At 56.5% G+C, this 17,965-nt stretch overlaps 1 protein-coding gene across 1 annotated transcript in view; it reads left to right on the forward strand.

Moving 5' to 3' along the window:
* The window catches only part of DNAH17 (dynein axonemal heavy chain 17), a 32,264-nt gene that overhangs the window by 13,641 nt on the left and 658 nt on the right, over positions 1–17,965 (forward strand). The window contains exons 39-80 of the mRNA XM_023938883.2: positions 92–230; positions 750–977; positions 1,109–1,246; positions 1,735–1,867; positions 2,054–2,181; positions 2,269–2,417; positions 2,570–2,852; positions 2,942–3,115; positions 3,677–3,884; positions 3,962–4,127; positions 4,211–4,313; positions 4,472–4,619; positions 4,737–4,828; positions 5,003–5,164; positions 5,256–5,420; positions 5,566–5,757; positions 6,143–6,409; positions 6,899–7,060; positions 7,552–7,785; positions 7,978–8,142; positions 8,237–8,332; positions 8,428–8,645; positions 8,873–9,080; positions 9,247–9,362; positions 9,624–9,816; positions 9,906–10,141; positions 10,436–10,552; positions 11,058–11,262; positions 11,559–11,723; positions 11,851–11,991; positions 12,125–12,295; positions 12,463–12,585; positions 12,711–12,904; positions 13,014–13,162; positions 13,288–13,415; positions 13,604–13,831; positions 14,353–14,544; positions 15,097–15,276; positions 15,600–15,782; positions 16,437–16,619; positions 16,788–16,931; positions 17,398–17,623. Coding sequence (XP_023794651.2) covers positions 92–230; positions 750–977; positions 1,109–1,246; positions 1,735–1,867; positions 2,054–2,181; positions 2,269–2,417; positions 2,570–2,852; positions 2,942–3,115; positions 3,677–3,884; positions 3,962–4,127; positions 4,211–4,313; positions 4,472–4,619; positions 4,737–4,828; positions 5,003–5,164; positions 5,256–5,420; positions 5,566–5,757; positions 6,143–6,409; positions 6,899–7,060; positions 7,552–7,785; positions 7,978–8,142; positions 8,237–8,332; positions 8,428–8,645; positions 8,873–9,080; positions 9,247–9,362; positions 9,624–9,816; positions 9,906–10,141; positions 10,436–10,552; positions 11,058–11,262; positions 11,559–11,723; positions 11,851–11,991; positions 12,125–12,295; positions 12,463–12,585; positions 12,711–12,904; positions 13,014–13,162; positions 13,288–13,415; positions 13,604–13,831; positions 14,353–14,544; positions 15,097–15,276; positions 15,600–15,782; positions 16,437–16,619; positions 16,788–16,931; positions 17,398–17,623 — 7,232 coding nt within the window. The remainder of the gene's footprint in view (positions 1–91; positions 231–749; positions 978–1,108; positions 1,247–1,734; positions 1,868–2,053; positions 2,182–2,268; positions 2,418–2,569; positions 2,853–2,941; positions 3,116–3,676; positions 3,885–3,961; positions 4,128–4,210; positions 4,314–4,471; positions 4,620–4,736; positions 4,829–5,002; positions 5,165–5,255; positions 5,421–5,565; positions 5,758–6,142; positions 6,410–6,898; positions 7,061–7,551; positions 7,786–7,977; positions 8,143–8,236; positions 8,333–8,427; positions 8,646–8,872; positions 9,081–9,246; positions 9,363–9,623; positions 9,817–9,905; positions 10,142–10,435; positions 10,553–11,057; positions 11,263–11,558; positions 11,724–11,850; positions 11,992–12,124; positions 12,296–12,462; positions 12,586–12,710; positions 12,905–13,013; positions 13,163–13,287; positions 13,416–13,603; positions 13,832–14,352; positions 14,545–15,096; positions 15,277–15,599; positions 15,783–16,436; positions 16,620–16,787; positions 16,932–17,397; positions 17,624–17,965) is intronic.

Raw genomic sequence — 17,965 nt, forward strand, 5'->3', positions numbered from 1 at the left:
TTACACTGGAAACTTGGGGGCAAACCTCAGGAGCTGGGGGAGGGTAAGGACATGGTAAGCGGCCCTGACAACTGCAGCTGCTCCTCTCTAGACCCTGCGCTATGGTGGTGCCCGATTTTGAGCTGATCTGCGAAATCATGCTCGTGGCAGAGGGGTTTCTCGATGCCAGGCTCCTGGCAAGAAAGTTCATCACTCTCTACACGCTCTGCAAAGAGCTGTTGTCAAAACAGGTAATCAATGATATTACACAGTGCTGTCTATGAGAGGAGAGTTCATTTGATCATCAAACCTGACACACTGTGGTGGGATTGCTGGTGGTGACACACGGAGTCATGGTTCTGCACAGCTCAGGTCTGTGGCTGGACAAGATCCACTTCTACCTGGTGCATCATATGGCACCTTTCTGCCTTAAGGAAGGAATCAAGAAGCCCCAAAGAAGAACAGCATCAATTAAAATTAGAATTAGGCCAGTTAAGGTGAGAGCATTCAGATATTATTAATCTCAAGAGAGGTGATTTACAATATAAACGAGTCTCCAAGAAGGAAGACAGCTTCCCAGTTCCAAACCATCCCCATGATTGACTACAGGTTTCTCCTGTAAATAAGCTCAGTTTAGGTCCAGCCCACTGGGAGCCATGTGGATATCCTGGCTGGGGGCCAATGGACAGGATGTTCCTCTGCAGTGCTGTTTGAAGCAGTTCTTCCTCACCAAAGTGAAATGGTGATTCTCTGCCTCCTGTCTGTCACAGGACCACTACGACTGGGGGCTGCGGGCCATCAAGTCTGTGCTGGTGGTGGCAGGCTCCTTGAAGAGGGGGGACCCCGGCTCTGCAGAGGACCAGGTTCTGATGAGAGCTTTGCGAGACTTCAATATCCCCAAGATTGTGACAGATGACTTGCCTGTGTTCTTGGGGCTGATTGGAGACCTGTTTCCAGCACTGGATGTTCCCAGGAAAAGGGACCTCAACTTTGAGAAGGTGAAAGCCCAAGCATGGCACCATTGCCAGAGATGTCCCAGTCCTGGCAGGATCCAGAGGCTGATGGTCTATTCAGTGCTTCTGGGGTCTTTCCAAGGCTGCTGGTGGTCAGTGCCTGCTCTCCCTTCCAGGTCATCCGTGAGTCCGTGCTGGAGCTGAAGCTGCAGGCAGAGGAGAATTTTGTGCTCAAGGTGGTACAGCTGGAGGAACTGCTACAAGTACGACACTCCGTCTTCGTCGTCGGCAACGCCGGCTGCGGCAAGTCCCAGGTACCAAACCATCCTGAGGACATGGGGCCCCTCTGGCCTCGGCCAGGCTTATCCCATGGGCTCCCACGGCTTCTGGTGAGGGCTGTGCAGACCCCAGCTCTGCCGGAGCGGTGTTTGGGCGGAGGACAGCAGTGCAGCCGTGGCCATGCCAGGCCCTCAGGCACTGTGTGTGCCAGGCTGAGCCCAGGCAGCTGAGCAGGTGTGGGGTGCACAGCTCAGGGGGTGCCCAAGACACCCAGGAGGGGAGCAGAGACAAAGAGAGCAGACAGGGCCGTGCTGAGGTGCCAGCAGGGTGACAGGACCGTGCTGGCTGGCAGAGCCTGGGCTTCCACGATGCCCTGCCCAGGAACTGGCTCTGCAGAGGGAGGTCAGGGGCTTTCCCAGAAGCAGCCCAGGCTCCGTGCCCCCCGCTGCAGGCAGAGGCTGCTGCAGGCTGTGGTTGCCCTGGTGGGATCAGCACCTGTGGCTGCACCATCCTCTCTCCACAGGTGTTGAAGTCCCTCAACAAGACATACAAAAGGCTGAAGAGGAGGCCAGTCACTGTGGACCTCGACCCCAAGGCTGTGACCTGCGATGAGCTGTTTGGGATCATTCACCCAGCCACACGGGAATGGAAGGATGGTGAGACACCAGTGCTGTGAGCTCAGTTTATGTGCAATGCAAGGCAGAATGGGAAGACTTTTCCTTGTGGCTCTTTCCTGGAGTGGGAGAGAGAAGGAATACATTTCATGGGAACACAAATCCCACATGTCCTCCAGCAAATGGCTGTGTGTGGGGAGGAACAAGCCAAGTCTCTCTGTGGGGCAGGTCTGTTCTCCACGGCAATGCGTGACCTGGCCAACATCACACATGATGGGCCCAAATGGATCATCCTTGATGGAGACATTGATCCAATGTGGATCGAGTCCTTGAACACAGTCATGGATGACAACAAGGTTGGTGCCATCACACCCCAGGGTGTCACCCTTGTTGTCTCGGGGGGCCAACTCCAGACATCCCCCACAACGAGCCACTTCCCCCAGGTTCTCACCTTGGCCAGCAACGAGCGCATCCCCCTCACTCCCACCATGCGGCTCATCTTCGAGATCAGCCACCTGCGGACAGCCACGCCGGCCACCGTGTCCCGGGCTGGAATCCTCTACATCAACCCTGCAGACCTGGGCTGGAACCCGTGAGCTGGGCAGGCAGAGGGACGGGACGGGACGGGACGGGACGGGACGGGACGGGACGGGACGGGACGGGATGGGATGGGATGGGATGGGATGGGATGGGATGGGATGGGATGGGATGCTTGCTGCAGCCCTGCTTGTCTCTCTCCCACAGCATTGTGGCCAGCTGGATTGAGACAAGGACAGTGAAGTCTGAGAAGGCTGCTCTGATGATCCTCTTTGACAAGTATCTGCCACCATGCCTGGAGAAGCTCAGGTCTGAGTTCAAGACAATCACCCCTGTTCCTGAGGTCACAGCCATACAGACAGTTCTGTCCCTGCTAGAATGTTTCCTGACACCGAAGAATATCCCAGCAGACTCACCCCGGGAGCTATATGAGCTCTTCTTCGTCTTTGCCTGTATCTGGGCCTTCGGTGGGGCCTTGTTCCAGGACCAGGTACAGCCATGGGACTGCCCAGCACCTGCCACCTCTCTCTGCATCCCATCATGTGCCTGGGGTCTGAGTGTCTCTGTTCTGTCCTCCAGCTGGTGGATCACCGCCAGCAGTTCAGCAAGTGGTGGCTGTCAGAATTTAAAGCCGTCAAGTTTCCTAATCAGGGGACAATTTTCGACTATTACATTCATCCAAAAACGAAGACATTCAATTCCTGGGATGAAAGAGTGCCAGAGTTTGAGCTCGACCCTGAAATCCCCTTACAGGTATTTCCCACAAGTGCTGTGTTTATATGGTTGGTTTGACTATTGCTCTACAGTCTTCCCCTCAGCAATGCATGGAGCATCATCAGGATTAGGACTGGTAGCACCCATTAAACCCGATGGCTTCCTGTGGTTCTCTTTACCCCACAGAAGCCTCAAGCAAGGGCTGTGAGTTCCACGTCTCCTTTACCTTCAGATTAACCTGCAGTTTCAGAGAGTCTGGTAAAATAGCTGTGACTATTGCCTGAGTGCAAAATGTCCTTTAGCACTCAATTTGTGTTTCCTACAGTGGCATCTTGGGGATTTATCTAAGCTGTCAGGGAAAAGGGCGAGGAGCCGTGGCTGTGGGGGTTTCAGGAACTGTCCATGTTGCTCTGTGTAACGACTTGGTTTTGGTCAGAAAGTGTTTAGAATAACAGAGCACAAGAGACATGTCGTGTAGGGAGGGACCAGGTTTGCAGGCAGAGAGCACGGTCTGTTGGAGCTGCCAGGAGCTGCCCCGACAGAGGATCCTGCCTGTGCCAGTGCCAGGGCCATGCAGGGACTGACAGTGCCTCTCCCCAGGCTGCCGTGGTGCACACCACAGAGACCATTCGCCTCCGCTACTTCATGGACCTGCTGATGGAGAAGCAGCGGCCGGTGATGCTGGTGGGGAACGCAGGGACAGGAAAGTCAGTCCTGATGTGGAACAAGCTGGAAGCACTCAGCACAGATGAATATCTGGTGCAGTCTGTGCCCCTCAACTTCTACACAACCTCGGCCATGCTACAGGGTAAGGCTCACAGCTGGCCCCGCACTGGGCTGTGCCAGAGTCCTGCAGTGCTGACCCACCTACTCCTCTTGCTGCAGTCGTCCTTGAGAAACCCCTGGAGAAGAAATCGGGGAGAATTTTTGGCCCACCTGGCACCAGAAGGCTGATCTACTTCATCGATGACATGAACATGCCAGAGGTAGACAAGTACGGCACTGTGGCACCACACACGCTGATTCGGCAGCACCTGGACCACGGGCACTGGTGGGTGCTGGAGGGGCACAGCATGATGAGGGGAACTTGTCCCCATCCCTGGGGAAAGTGTCACAGTGCTGGTCCCTGCACAGGTATGACAGGAACAAACTGACCCTGAAGGACATTCGCAACTGCCAGTACGTGGCCTGCATGAACCCGACCGCAGGGTCCTTCACCATCGACTCACGGCTGCAGGTGTGCAGGACCTGGGGGCAGGGCTCTGCCTGGCACATTCACCCTCAAGGCACCAAAGCCCAGAGAGTGGAATGAGGCAGGGGACCCTGCAGTTCCAGCTGGCTACATCAGCCCCTGTGGGGCAAAGTGCCCACGGCAATCTCTGCCCCTTTCTGCAGCGCCACTTCTGCGTCCTCGCCGTGTGCTTTCCCAGCCGGGAGGCTCTGCACACCGTCTACGGCACCATCCTGCAGCAGCACCTGGCCCGGCAGAGCATGCCACCACCTGTCCAGAAGATGCAGCCCCAGCTGGTAGCAGTAGCACTGGGTGAGCCTTTGCCATGCTGGGGTGGGACAAGCCCCTGGGGAATTCACCACTAGGGAGCCAAGCTCAGGGGTCCCTCTGGGGACCTGGAGCCTGCTCACACTCCTGTCTTGCCAACAGCCCTGCACCAGAAGGTTGCCTCCAACTTTCTGCCAACAGCCATCAAGTTCCACTACATCTTCAACCTGCGGGACCTCTCCAACATATTCCAGGTAGTGGAAGAGCTGTTTCTTCAAAAATATCCTTATTCCTCCCTTTCCTCATCCCACATCTTGCAGCATACCATGTCCCTAAGAAGGGCCTTGGCCTCTTCCCAGAGCAAACCTTTGCAATCAGCTCTGAGAGGCACAAAAATAACCCTGAGGGCTGCGGGATTTGTTTGTCAGGGGCTGCTCTTCTCTACCCCCGAATGCCTGAAAACCCCTGTGGACATGATGCGTCTCTGGATTCACGAAGCAGAGAGGGTGTATGGGGACAAGCTTGTCGATGAAGAGGATCAGTACAGCTTCAAGAAGCTGCTGGCAGACATCTGCAAAGCCTCCTTTCCAGTAAGTTGTGCTGAAAAGCAGAGTGCTGCAGCCCAGTGGAGCCCCCAGGTGCCCCACAGCTGAGCCCCACGGCTGGAATTGCCTCTCCCAGGAGCTCAATGAAGAACTGGTGTTCGCCAAGCCCAACATCTACTGCCACTTTGCCCAGGGCATGGATGAGTCCAAGTACATGCCAGTGGCAAGCTGGGCAGCTCTGAGTGGCCTGCTCGGGGAAGCCCTGGAGAGCTACAATGAGGTGAATGCAGCGATGAATCTGGTGAGTGCCTGTAGCAGGCAGCTCTGCCCTGAAAAGATGAGACTGCAGCACTGCACTGCTTGGTTGGGTTGGTGCATTATGGGGCACTCACTGCTCTTTCTGCCTTGATCCAGAACACCAAACCTTCCCCTCCTGTTTTCTTCAGGTGCTCTTCGAAGACGCCGTGTCTCACATTTGCAGAATTAGCCGGATCTTGGAGTCTCCTCGGGGCAATGCGCTGCTGGTGGGGGTGGGAGGCAGCGGAAAGCAGAGCCTGGCACGGCTGGCAGCTCACATCAGCAACCTGAGCGTGTTCCAGATCACACTGAGAAAAGGCTACGGCATCCCAGACCTGAAGGTAGGAGCAACTGTGGAGCCTGGCTTGGTGCCACCTGCCTGGGGATGGGTCCTGCACCTGGAGTGGGCGCACGAGGCTCTGCTCTCCTTGTGACACTGCCTCTGCACACCAGGATCCGCTCACAGGTGACACCCGTGAGTCCTGCCCCAAGGGGCCACAGTGCTTCCCCAGCCAGGCATGGGCAGGAGCTACTGGTGACAGCAGGGGTGGTGGTGTGGGCAGCCCTGGTGCTGGACCTGTGCCTGGGCAGAGCACCCAGCACCAGCTCCTTCCCAAAGGCTCCCTTCCAGCTCTCTGGGGCAGCCCAGGCCTGCTCCAAACTGGTCACTTTGGAGAACTCCTCATAGGGGTTGAACTGGGGGGTGACAGTTTCTCTCTGTCCCAGCTGGACCTCGCCTCCCAGTACATCAAAGCAGCTGTGAAGAACATCCCCGCTGTGTTCCTGATGACAGACTCCCAGGTGGCTGAAGAATCATTCCTGGTTGTGATCAACGATTTCTTGGCATCTGGGGAGGTGCCAGGCCTCTTTCAGGATAATGACCTGGAAACCATCATTGGGGCCATGAGGCCCCAAGTGAAGTCCCTTGGAATGGAGGATACAAAGGAAAACTGCTGGAAATTATTTATAGAAAAAGTCAGGCGCCAGTTAAAGGTGGGTGTTTCCTGGTTGGTTTGTCTGTGCCCCTGATTTGCCTCATCCAAAACCTCTTTGCAACAGGCACAGAACATGGAGGTTTCATCCCAGGATGGTGGGTTTAGGCAAAGGTGTTTTCAGAGACTGCCCAGCTGCCCCCAGCCCCAGAGGTGCAGGGCAGACCAGCTCTGTATTGACCTCCCTGGGGGCAGAGGGGGTCAGCAGCTGCCATGGCCACACACCATGCTGGGCACTCCCAGGGACACCCACACGAGCTCACACGGTGCTCAGCTGCTGCCTGCAGCCACTGCAGGGGACCCGGTTGCAGCCCTGGTGAGAGGCACAGGGTGCACAACCACAGACCAACTCGTGTGTACTGGGAGTTAATGGGAAGACAGCGAATCTCAGGTCTGCAGCAGAATCCTGTCAGTCATGTGAGCCCCCAGAGACACTGCCCCTACCCTGAGAGCGGGGACAGCCCGCTCAGCCACTGCTGCTGTGCCCCAGGTTGTCCTCTGCTTCTCCCCCGTGGGCTCAACCCTGCGTGTGCGGGCCAGGAGGTTCCCAGCTGTAGTCAACTGCACGGCCATCGACTGGTTCCACGAGTGGCCGGAGGATGCTCTGGTGTCCGTCAGCAGCAGGTTCCTGGAGGAAACACCAGACATCGAGGTGAGCTGGGACCCCAGTGCAGCTGCTGTCCTGGGGCACTGGGGATCCTGGGCTGCACTGGGCAATGAACTGCACCTCTCTGTGTCTAGTGTGCCCAGGGATGGGAGTCTGGCGTAACCCAGGGAGCTGGAAACAGCAAGCTGGGAATAGGTCTGGGATAAGTTTACAGCTGGTTCCAGCATCAGATCTTGTAGCCCTGAGCTGTGCTGGCAAGGACAAACCCTCCCTTTCCATTCTGGCCTTACAACACCCCCACAGGCAATAGTCTGGGGACACCAGCTCCTCCCCACACAGGGATGTCAGGGACAGAGCTGGGCATGGGAACCAGCAGCAGTGCCTTCACCACCAGCATCTCAGCCCTGCGCTGTGCTGCTGACAAAAAGGGTCACTTTGCTCTGGCCTCTGTGGCTGGACACAGAGCCAGCATTGCAGGAGGGCTCAGGGCAGCCTCTGCCCGCTGCAGCAGCTCCCTGTCTGTGCTCTCTGTGCAGCCAGAGGTCAAGGCCTCCATCAGCCGCTTCATGTCCTTCGTGCACACAAGCTCAAAGGAGATGTCCAAGATCTACCTGGCCGTGGAGAGACGCTATAATTATACCACGCCAAAGACCTTCTTGGAGCAGATAAAGCTCTACCAAAACCTGCTGGCAGATAAAAGGAGCAAGCTTTCTGCCAGCATCGACAGGTTGGAGAAGGGGCTGATGAAGCTGCAGAGCACAGCATCACAGGTGCCTGTCCATAGCCTCTCTTGTGCATCGTGCCTGTACTGGGTCTGGCACAGGGGGAGAGAGCAGACACGTCCCTGCAGGATGGCCACAGTGTCTGTGAGGTCCCCGAGCCATACCAAGACACTGTTGCTCCACCAGGCAGGGCTTGGCAGGATCTGCCCTTTTACCTGCTCTTTGTCTTCCTTCCTTGAGGTGGATGACCTGAAAGCCATGCTGGCAATCCAGGAGGTAGAGCTGAAGCAGAAGAATGAGGACACAGACAAACTAATCCACGTGGTGGGTGTTGAGACTGAGAAGGTCAGCAAGGAGAAAGCCATTGCTGATGAGGAGGAGCTGAAGGTCGAGGCCATCAACAAGGTGCAACGTGTTAAGCTGGTGTCCAACGTGGGATGGGGCAGTGTGAGCTCTGTGGTTACAGCTACTTACCCCATCCCATGTCCTCCCTCCCCAGATGGTGGCTGAGAAGCAACGAGCCTGTGCAAGTGACCTGGCAGAAGCAGAGGTGGTGCTCTCTGCTGCACGCGAGGCCCTTGACACGCTCAACAAGGTGGGTGAGCTCTCAGTGGGAAGAAGCAGGTGCCCAGCTTGTGCTGGCAGCCCTGGGCTGGGGTGATGCTCAGTGGCCCTGTGCTCCCTCCCCAGTACAACCTGACGGAGCTGAAGTCCTTTGGGGCCCCACCACCAGAGGTAGTGAATGTGATGGCAGCTGTGTTGGTTCTGACGGCCGAAAACGGCAAGATTCCAAAGGACAGGAGCTGGACAGCAGGAAAAGTCAAGATAGGAAAAGCAGACACTTTCCTTGCAAGCTTAAAAAACTATGATGGAGAAAACATCCCTGAGGCCTGTCTCAAGGCATTTGAGTGAGTCCATGGCTGGTTTCTCCTCCTTCACAGCCCCTGCCACCAGCTGCCCTGAGCAGGGAGGCCAGGGGGGACCCAGAGCACAGCAGGGCTGGGGGACAGGAGTGGGATTCAGGTGTTGGCCCTTCTCTCCCACCCTGCCACACAGAGGCAGCCCAAGCCCTGGGAGGAGTGGGACAGGGCAGCTGCAGTGCAGTGCCACAGCACGGTGTGTCCTCCCGTTCCAGGCCCTACCGGAACGACCCCGGCTTTAATCCAGAGTTCATCAAGTCCAAGTCAACGGCCGCAGCAGGGCTCTGCTCCTGGTGCCTCAACATGGTTCGCTTCTATGAGGTGCACTGCATAGTGAAGCCCAAGAGACAGGCAGTGGCTGATGCCGATGCTGAGCTGGCAGAGGCGCAGCAGAGGCTGAGTCGCATTAAAAGCAAAATTGTGGTAAGTGTGTGTCCCCACAGCCAGAGCCCCTCAGGCACCAAATGAGCAAACATGAACCCAGAGCCCAGCACAAGCAGTGTCCTGGGATGGAGATGCTGCAGAGCTCTAGGACTCTGGAGCCTCACATCTGGGCAGGGATTAACCCTGGGGCTGTTCTCTTCCAAAGGCCCTGAATGCAAATCTGGAGAATCTCACTGCTCAGTTTGAGAAAGCCACAGCAGAGAAGATCAAATGCCAGCAGGAGGCTGATGAAACCAACAAAGTCATCAACTTGGCAAACAGGTACCATGCAAACACTGGCTCTGAAGCATCAGGGCAGGTTGCTGCTCCCTGACACCAGGGCCATGGGAGCAGCAGAGCCCCCCACACCCTCCCCAAATTAAAAAACTCTGAGATTAATTGGGCCAGACATTCATGGGAGAAGGCAGCCACTAAGATGTTTGGTGACAACACTCCAGGACTCCAGGGCTGAGTCCCCACCCACCCTCTGCCTGGGTCACAGCACCAGCACCACAGCAGCCACCGTCCCCTCTAACCCCGTAGGCTCGTTGGGGGCCTGGCGTCCGAAAACGTCCGCTGGGCTGAGTCAGTGGAGCAGCTCAGAGAGCAGGAGAAGACGCTGTGTGGGGACGTGCTGCTGGTCTCCGCCTTCGTGTCCTACATCGGATACTTCACCAAGAAGTACAGGGCCGAGCTTATGGAGAAGCACTGGGTCCCCTTCCTCCACGGGCTGACGGTGAGAGGCCACAGCTTCCATCCCAGAGCGCCTTCCCCAGCGGGGCTCCCACGCCCCTGGGCCAGGCACCCAACAGCCCCTCCCTGCAGGTGCCCATCCCCATCACCCCAGACCTGGACCCCCTCAGCCTCCTCACCGACTCTGCCGATGTGGCTGCCTGGAACAACCAGGGGCTGCCCAGTGACCGCACTTCCACCGAGAACGCTGCCATCCTCTGCAGCACCCAGCGGTGGCCGCTGCTCGTGGACGCCCAGCTGCAGGGCAGCAAGTGGATCAAGAACAAATACGGGGAGGACCTGCAGATTGTCCGCCTGGGCCAACGAAGGTGGGCCAGGGGCTGTGGGGTGGGCACAGGCTCAGGCTGCAGCAGCCCCCCTTTCCCTGCCACTGAAGGGTGCAGAGTCAGGGCAATCACATCCCCCATCAGATTCAGGGCACACGAGGGCAGCAGCCCTGAGGGTGTACCTGACACCTCCCAAAGCTCTGTGGAGGCCAGGACTGGCTGTTGGGGTCCCGATAGGGCACAGTGGGTGGAAAGCACTCTGTGAGCCTCCCACAGCATACCAAGCCCCCCACAGTGCACAGGCTTGCCATACACACCTCCCCTCTCCCCCCTCAGATACCTGGACATCATTGCCCAGGCGGTCTCTGAAGGACAGACACTGCTGATCGAGGACATCGGTGAGACGGTGGAGGCAGTGCTGGACCCGCTGCTGGGCAGGACTGCCAAGGGCAGGTCAGCACACCCAAATGCTGAGGGGGTTTCACCTGCCCCAAGCAGCCACCGCTGCCCCAAAATGCTGGTAGATGCACCTTCATTGTGGGCATCTTGGCAGTCTGATCCTTCTTTTGCTTTGGCCACATCTCTTGGTGCTCTCCAGTACATCCCATGGAGGACACCTGCAGTGAATGTGGCCTTTCCAGATGTTCCGGTCCTTGGCATACAGTTAATTTAGTGATTCAAGGACACATTCCCTGGGACACCTGCCATATGGCATGATAAGCTGGAAGGGGAACTGCACCCCAGAGGCCATGGGGGACTGGGGTAGGGCAGTCTCCAGCTCCTGTTCCTCCATCCTTGCCCTACCAAGTCTGGTTTGGTACTTGTTCCTTGTCGTGCCTTTTCCCAACCAAAGAAATTCATCCCAAGTGGACAGGAACAGCACACAGGCTGAAGGCATCAGTCTGTCATGACTAACTGCCCAAAGTGTGGGGACTGATTTGTTTAATTTACTGAACAGATACATTAGAATTGGAGATAAAGAAGTAGAGTATAACCAGCAGTTCCGCCTAATCCTGCATACCCGATGTTTCAACCCGCACTACAAGCCAGAAGTGCAGGCTCAGTGCACTCTCATCAACTTCTTGGTGACACGGGAGGGCCTGGAGGACCAGCTGCTGGCTGCGGTGGTTGCCCGGGAGCGGCCAGACCTGGAGACCCTGAAGGTACATGGGAGAAGCCGGGGCACTGTGGAGGTTTTGGGCAGGGAGAATGAGAGCTCCCCTCCGTGTGCCCACTGCTGTTTGTCGAGAGCCAAGGAAGGCCCGACCAGGCCCTGCAGCTGCAGCTCCCCGTTGCCCCCACAGGCAGCAGGGCCATCACTTCACCCTGCAGGTGATGGTGGGACCCAGGAGGGGCCAGATCCACCTTCCCCTCGCACCAGCACGTTGGTGGCTGTACAACAAAGTGACTGGTGCCAGCACTCTGCTGTGTGACACATCCCTGGACGCTGCTGTTGCAGGCAAACCTGACCAAGAGCCAGAACGAGTTCAAGATCAAGCTGAAGGAGCTGGAGGACTCACTGCTCGCCCGGCTGTCGGCTGCTGGGGGGGATTTCCTGCGGGACACAGCACTGGTGGAGAACCTGGAGATAACGAAGCGCACAGCCAAGGAAATTGAGGAAAAAGTAAGTGTGCTCCCTGGAGCTGGTGCTGCAGGCACAGGGACAGCCTGGCTGGGCACCCAGCAGGAGGGCGGGCACCATTTTGATGTGTGACGGGGTTCTGGTAACTCCCACCCCCCTGCACCTCCAGGTAAAAGAAGCTAAAGTCACTGAAGTACAAATAAACGTTGCGAGAGAGAACTACCGGCCAGCAGCAGAGCGCGCATCCCTGCTGTACTTCATCCTGAGCGACCTTTGCAAGATCAACCCCATCTACCAGTTCTCTCTCAAGGTAGATGGGAAGTGAGGAGGGACAGAGATGTCTGTGGGTGGGACAGAGTTGAGGGAGCACGGAGATTTCAGCTCTCATGCTGCTGACAAGACCCCAGCAGCCACACGCTGATGCCTGCTGGGATCTTCCTCAGGCCTTCAACGGGGTCTTTGAGAAAGCCATCCAACGTGCGATCCCCAGCGACGACACCCGGCAAAGGGTGATCAACCTGACAGACCAGATCACCTACTCGGTCTATGTGTACACTGCACAGGGCCTCTTTGAGAGAGACAAACTCATCTTCCTGGCACAAGTTGCCTTCCAGGTAATCCCTGCAAATGCCTGGGGCTCCTGCTGTACAACAGGCATTCACGTGGCTTTAGACAGCTTGTTCTCTTACTCTGGTGCTGCTGTGGATGCTCAGAGCCTCTCGCCCCTCACACTGGGGCCATGGGCGTTGGGTGGCTATGATGCCGCACTCCCAACTTTCAGGTCCTGGCCCTCAAGAAAGAAGTGAACCCAGCAGAGCTGGACTTTCTCCTGCGCTTCCCTTCCAAGACTGGTGTCACATCCCCTGTGGACTTCCTGCAGCACCAGGGCTGGGGTGCTGTCAAGGTGGGTCTGTGCAGTTGCCCACTGTTCCAAGGCAATGCCAGCACAGCCCCCAGTGCAGGGTCACCTGCAGGGTGAGGATCAGCAGAGCCCAGGAGTGATTTAGTCCTTCTCTGCGGGACCCAAAGGCACTTTCAGAAATGGAAGAGTTCAGCAGCCTGGAGAACGACATCGAGAGCTCAGCAAAGCGATGGAAAAGGTTTGTGGAGATGGAGGCGCCAGAGAACGAGGTGTTCCCCATGGACTGGAAGAACAAGACAGCCCTACAGAAGCTGTGTGTGCTGCGGTGCCTGCGCCCTGACAGGATGACCTATGCCATCAGGTATCTGGTGCCCAGCACCGGGCTCTCCTGCAAGAGCCCTGGGGTGCCACCACTCCAGCTGCAACCAGTGACTGCTCCCATCTCACAGGATGGTTCTATTTTTCTGTAGGAAGTTTGTGGAAGAGAAGATGGGAAGCAAGTATGTGAAAGGAAGGAGCATTGATCTCTCCGAGGTGTACAAGGAGAGCAGCCCCTCCACGCCGCTGTTTTTCATCCTCTCCCCCGGTGTTGACCCGCTGAAGGACGTGGAGGCACTGGGTGAGGCTCTGCCCACCCCAGACGGGCACCAGCCCTGCTGGCCATGAGCTGCTGTGGGGCCAAGCAGCCAGAAGTGCATGGCCCCAGCTCAGTACTGATACTGACAGCAGACATTCCCTTCCCAGGCACGAGGCTGGGTTTCACCATTGACAACGGGAAGATCCACAATGTGTCACTGGGGCAAGGCCAGGAGGTTGTGGCAGAGCACGCCATGGAGGTGGCAGCCGCAGAGGGCCACTGGGTCATCCTGCAGGTGGGTGTGGGCAGTGGGCACCACAGGCTGCACAGCCCTGACGGCACTGGCGATGGCAGTGACACTGCCTGGCCTAGCTGGCTGTACCAGCCCCAGCTGGGTTGTACTGCACCTTCCCCCTGTGGAGCCACACTAGGAACTGGGGGCGGGAAGTGAGATTCACAAGGTCCAGAGAGTTTCTTTTGCAGAACATCCACCTAGTGGCCCGGTGGCTGGACACGCTGGAGAAGCTGGTGGAGCACCACAGCCTGGAGAGCCACGCCGAGTACCGGCTGTTCATGAGCGCCGAGCCAGCCCCCAGCCCCGAGACACACATCATCCCACAGGGGCTGCTGGACAACTCCATCAAGATCACCAGCGAGCCGCCCACGGGCATGCGCGCCAACCTGCACGGAGCCCTCGACCTCTTCTCCCAGGTAGCCCCTGTGCCACTCCTGCCCTTCCACTGCTGCCTCCTCAGGGCCGTTCTGGTCAGCAGGGATGGCTCATCCCCTCCCTGGGCTCCACAGGCTGAGCTCCTCGGGGGTGTCACCGCTGCCAGGGACACTGCACCCGGAGCCAGCCCTGGCATCCTCCAGGAGTGCCCGGAGTCCCCTTCTGCCAGGGGTTTAGGGGTAACCAGAGCTGCCCGAGGGTTTCCAACACAAGGAAGTGCCAGGTTGCCAGTGGCCTTTCCTGAGGCTGAACATGGAGCTGCTGCAGCTTTGCCATGAACAAGCTGCCTCAGCTGCCAGCAGGCCATTGGGGTGTGAACTCCTAATTCCTTCATAAACAGATGAGTGCAAAAATTACCAAGTAGCAAATCATTAAAATACAATTGTATGGTTTTTTTTCCCTAATGAACACTTTTGGTTCTCTTTTGCCTATGGATGTTCTTCACTAGAGGGACATCTGATAGCAGTATTCAGCTGCAAGACACACTCACGTTCCTCTGCAGGAAACATTGGAGCAGTGCAGTAAAGAAACGGAGTTCAGGTGCATCCTTTTTGCACTTTGCTACTTCCACGCGGCGGTGGCCGAGCGGCGCAGGTTTGGCACCCAGGGCTGGAACAGGTCGTACCCCTTCAACAACGGCGACCTGACCGTCTCTGTTAACGTCCTGCACAACTACCTGGAGGCCAACACCAAGGTGAGGGATAACAAGGTGACTGCTCCTCAGTACAGCACACGCTCCAACAACTGGCCTCTTAGAACATTCATCAGTCTGCAGCACAAACACTCTCAGGAAGAAGCCCAGGGCCAGGAGCAGTTCCTCCCCTGCTCCCCGCATGCTCAGGCAGGGGAAGGGGATGAGGGTCTGACCAAGCTGGGTGGAAGAGGCACCAGGCACCTGGCCCATGTGCCTGCCTTGGTGATTGGGTGGTTCCACCTAAAAAGCAAAGCCCACCCCAAGAATGCAGGTGCAGTGAGCAGGGCTGAAGTCTCACCTTTAGAACTGCCCTCACAGACATGAACAGGGCTGGTTGGGAAAAAGAGAGGATTCAAATCACAGATGGCTGTGTCCATACTGGGCCAAGGAGAAATCTGTGGGTGATCAAGAGACACCCCTCTTCCCAAGCCCCTGTGGGTCCAGGGACTGTCATCTCCCTGCACAGGTCAGTCCTGGAGCCATCACTCTGTGCTTGCATGGGGAACTCCTGGGCAGCAGCTCAGGAGCCCCAGCTGGAGCCTCTCCCTGCAGGTGCCGTGGGATGACCTCCGGTACCTCTTTGGTGAGATCATGTACGGGGGGCACATCACTGACGACTGGGACCGCCGGCTGTGCCGCACATACCTGAGCGAGTACGTCCAGCCCGAGATGCTGGATGGGGAGGTGTCCTTGGCTCCAGGGTTTATGATCCCTCCACGCATGGATTACGAGGTAAGAACCATTGCAATTTGCTGTAGAAAACCCCTGCTCTGGATAAATGTGCAGGAGTCCACGTTCCCTCTCGCTCATCAAGGGGAATGGAGGGAGAGAGTCAAAGCCCTGGGAGAGAGTCAAAGCCCCCAGAATTGCTGCAAAAGTAATTCCTGTGGTTGAGATGGAAAGGGAAAAACTTGGCTGAGACGCAAGTTAAAAAAGAGCCTGGGCAGGTGCTGCAAAGGGCCCCGTGAGCGGGGACAGGTTTTCAAGGTTGCAGGGAACTTTGGGCTCCTTTGCCTGTGCTTGCAAGCTAACGGTGGCCCTGATCCTGTGCTCAGGCCTACCACCAGTACATCGATGACAACCTGCCAGGAGAGAGCCCCCACCTGTACGGCCTGCACCCCAATGCTGAGATGGGTTTCCTGACCGTCACCTCGGACAGGCTCTTCCGCACAGTGCTGGAACTGCAGCCCAAGGAATCCGAGGCTGCCGGAGGCTCGGGTACCTCCCGAGAGGAACAGGCAAGTCAAGTCCTGTCTCTTTATGGGAGAAATTAACTGATTTTTTTTTTTTAAGGTGGGGGAAGTAATTACTGTGGGGGAAAAGACCTCTTAAGGGTGACAACTGAGAGGCTAGCGAGGGGAGACAGATACAGGCCAGGAGGCAAGCGAGAGAGCAGGCCCCAAGCAGTAAGGAAGGGACAGCAGAGGGAGGCGATTCCAGCCCAGCCACACCATGGTCATCGGCCCAGGGACGGCAGCATACTCAGCACAGGCAGGAACCTCACGCCCTGATGGGGCCAAGATGCACCACTGGCAACAAGTGGCTTACGTGGGGCTCCTCAGATGATGGAGCTAGCTGAGGAGCCTCCATTCATGAGAGCAACTACTAAAAAAAGAGACTTAAAATAATTTGTTTTTAGAAATCTTCTTCCTGACTGCCTGAACTTTGCACTTTAATTTCAGCCTCCGTGGCCTCAGGTCTCTTACCTTGGCTATCAAAAAAGAACGACAGCTTTTTAAGAGCAGTTAGTAACAGAAAGGAGCATTAGTGACAGAGGAGGAGGTACAAAGAAACACCAGGGCAGAAAAAGAAAAATATCTTGCCTACTTAATTACATGGAACCTGCAGCATTTTTCTCTGGGCAAGAGCAGTTTATGGCATTCTCATTTCAGGTGAAGTCAGTCCTGGATGAAATCATTGGGCAGCTGCCAGACCCATTCAACATGGAGGAGATGATGGCAAAGGCAAAGGAAAAAACCCCATACACTGTGGTAGCTCTCCAGGAATGTGAAAGGATGAACATCCTGACCAACGAGATCAGGCGCTCGCTGAAGGAGCTGGACCTGGGACTGCAGGTACACAGCAGGCAGCTGCCTGGATCATCTCCCAGTCTTTCCAAAGCACTCTCTGCCTTTACTGCAGCTCTCACCCACCAAGCTCTGCTCCCTGAGCCCACGCACACCCCTGGGGCTGTCCCACCATGGCTGCAGGTGACACTGCCTGGACTCTTCTCTTTTTCAAAGGGAGAGCTGACGATTACATCTGAGATGGAAGAGCTGGCAAATGCTCTCTTCTATGACAACGTTCCAGAATCATGGACACGTTATGCCTATCCCTCCCTCCTCAGCTTGGCAAACTGGTACGCAGACCTGCTCCTGCGGATCAGGGTGAGCAGAGTGTGTGTGACCGCCAGAGCTTGGGGTGCCCCAGGACTCTCCCCACCAGTGCACTGGTTTAACTGGTTTATTTCTCAGCATCAATTTAACCAGCCTGAAGTACCTGAAAAGGGCTGTTAGTCCAGGAATGGGAGCACAAGTCTGACCAGGGCTCCCATTAGAGTATATCACTGTAGCAAAAGAACATTATCTTCCCCCCACATTTCAACTCTGGGTGCCCCATAAAAAAATAATAAAACTGGCCTTGTTGAAAAATAACAGCAATATTTTCTGCAGTATGAATTCAGGGTTTCAGCTTCATTGCTGCAGGGGAATCTGCTGCTTACTCCTCCCACACCACCTCCAGCCAGTCCCCACTCTGCAAGATCAGCTGAAGCAAAGCATCAGCTCTGTCACCCTGGCCTGCAGCTCACAGCACATTCTCCACCCTAAAGGACTCTGCTGCTTTTTTTTCCAGGAACTGGAAGTCTGGTCAACAGATTTTGTGCTGCCTGCATCAGTGTGGCTGGCAGGGTTCTTCAACCCCCAATCCTTCCTCACAGCCATCATGCAGTCCACAGCCAGGAAAAAGCAGTGGCCACTGGATAAGATGTGTCTGGCAGTGGATGTGACCAAGAAGATCCGTGAGGACATAACATTTCCCCCTAGAGAAGGCTCCTACGTGCATGGGCTGTTCATGGAAGGTAAGAACTGCATCTCTGAGATGTTTCAGATGTGGAACAGGCCCAGCTCAGCCCTTCTCCTTCGTGCAGCCGAGCAGTGTCAGCACTTGCCTGCTGGCGGTGTTACTGTGTCACAGTGCCACCACCCCATGCTGGTGGCAGCTCAGAGCAGGGAGCCCTGGCTCCACCTGGCTCCACCTGGCTCCAGGCTCAGCCACCAGCTGAGGGCACCACTGTCCAGATCACAGCCTTTCCAAACCAGAAATTTGAGTTTTAGCAATGCAGGCTCCAGCTCATGAACCCCAGGGCTCCTGGAGCTACAGGGCTCTAGTGAATACATTTGTCACATTCTTAGTTGATGCT

Source organism: Cyanistes caeruleus, chromosome 19 (assembly GCF_971803275.1).
Source record: "Cyanistes caeruleus chromosome 19, bCyaCae1.hap1.1, whole genome shotgun sequence".
Taxonomy (NCBI): Eukaryota; Metazoa; Chordata; class Aves; order Passeriformes; family Paridae; genus Cyanistes; species Cyanistes caeruleus.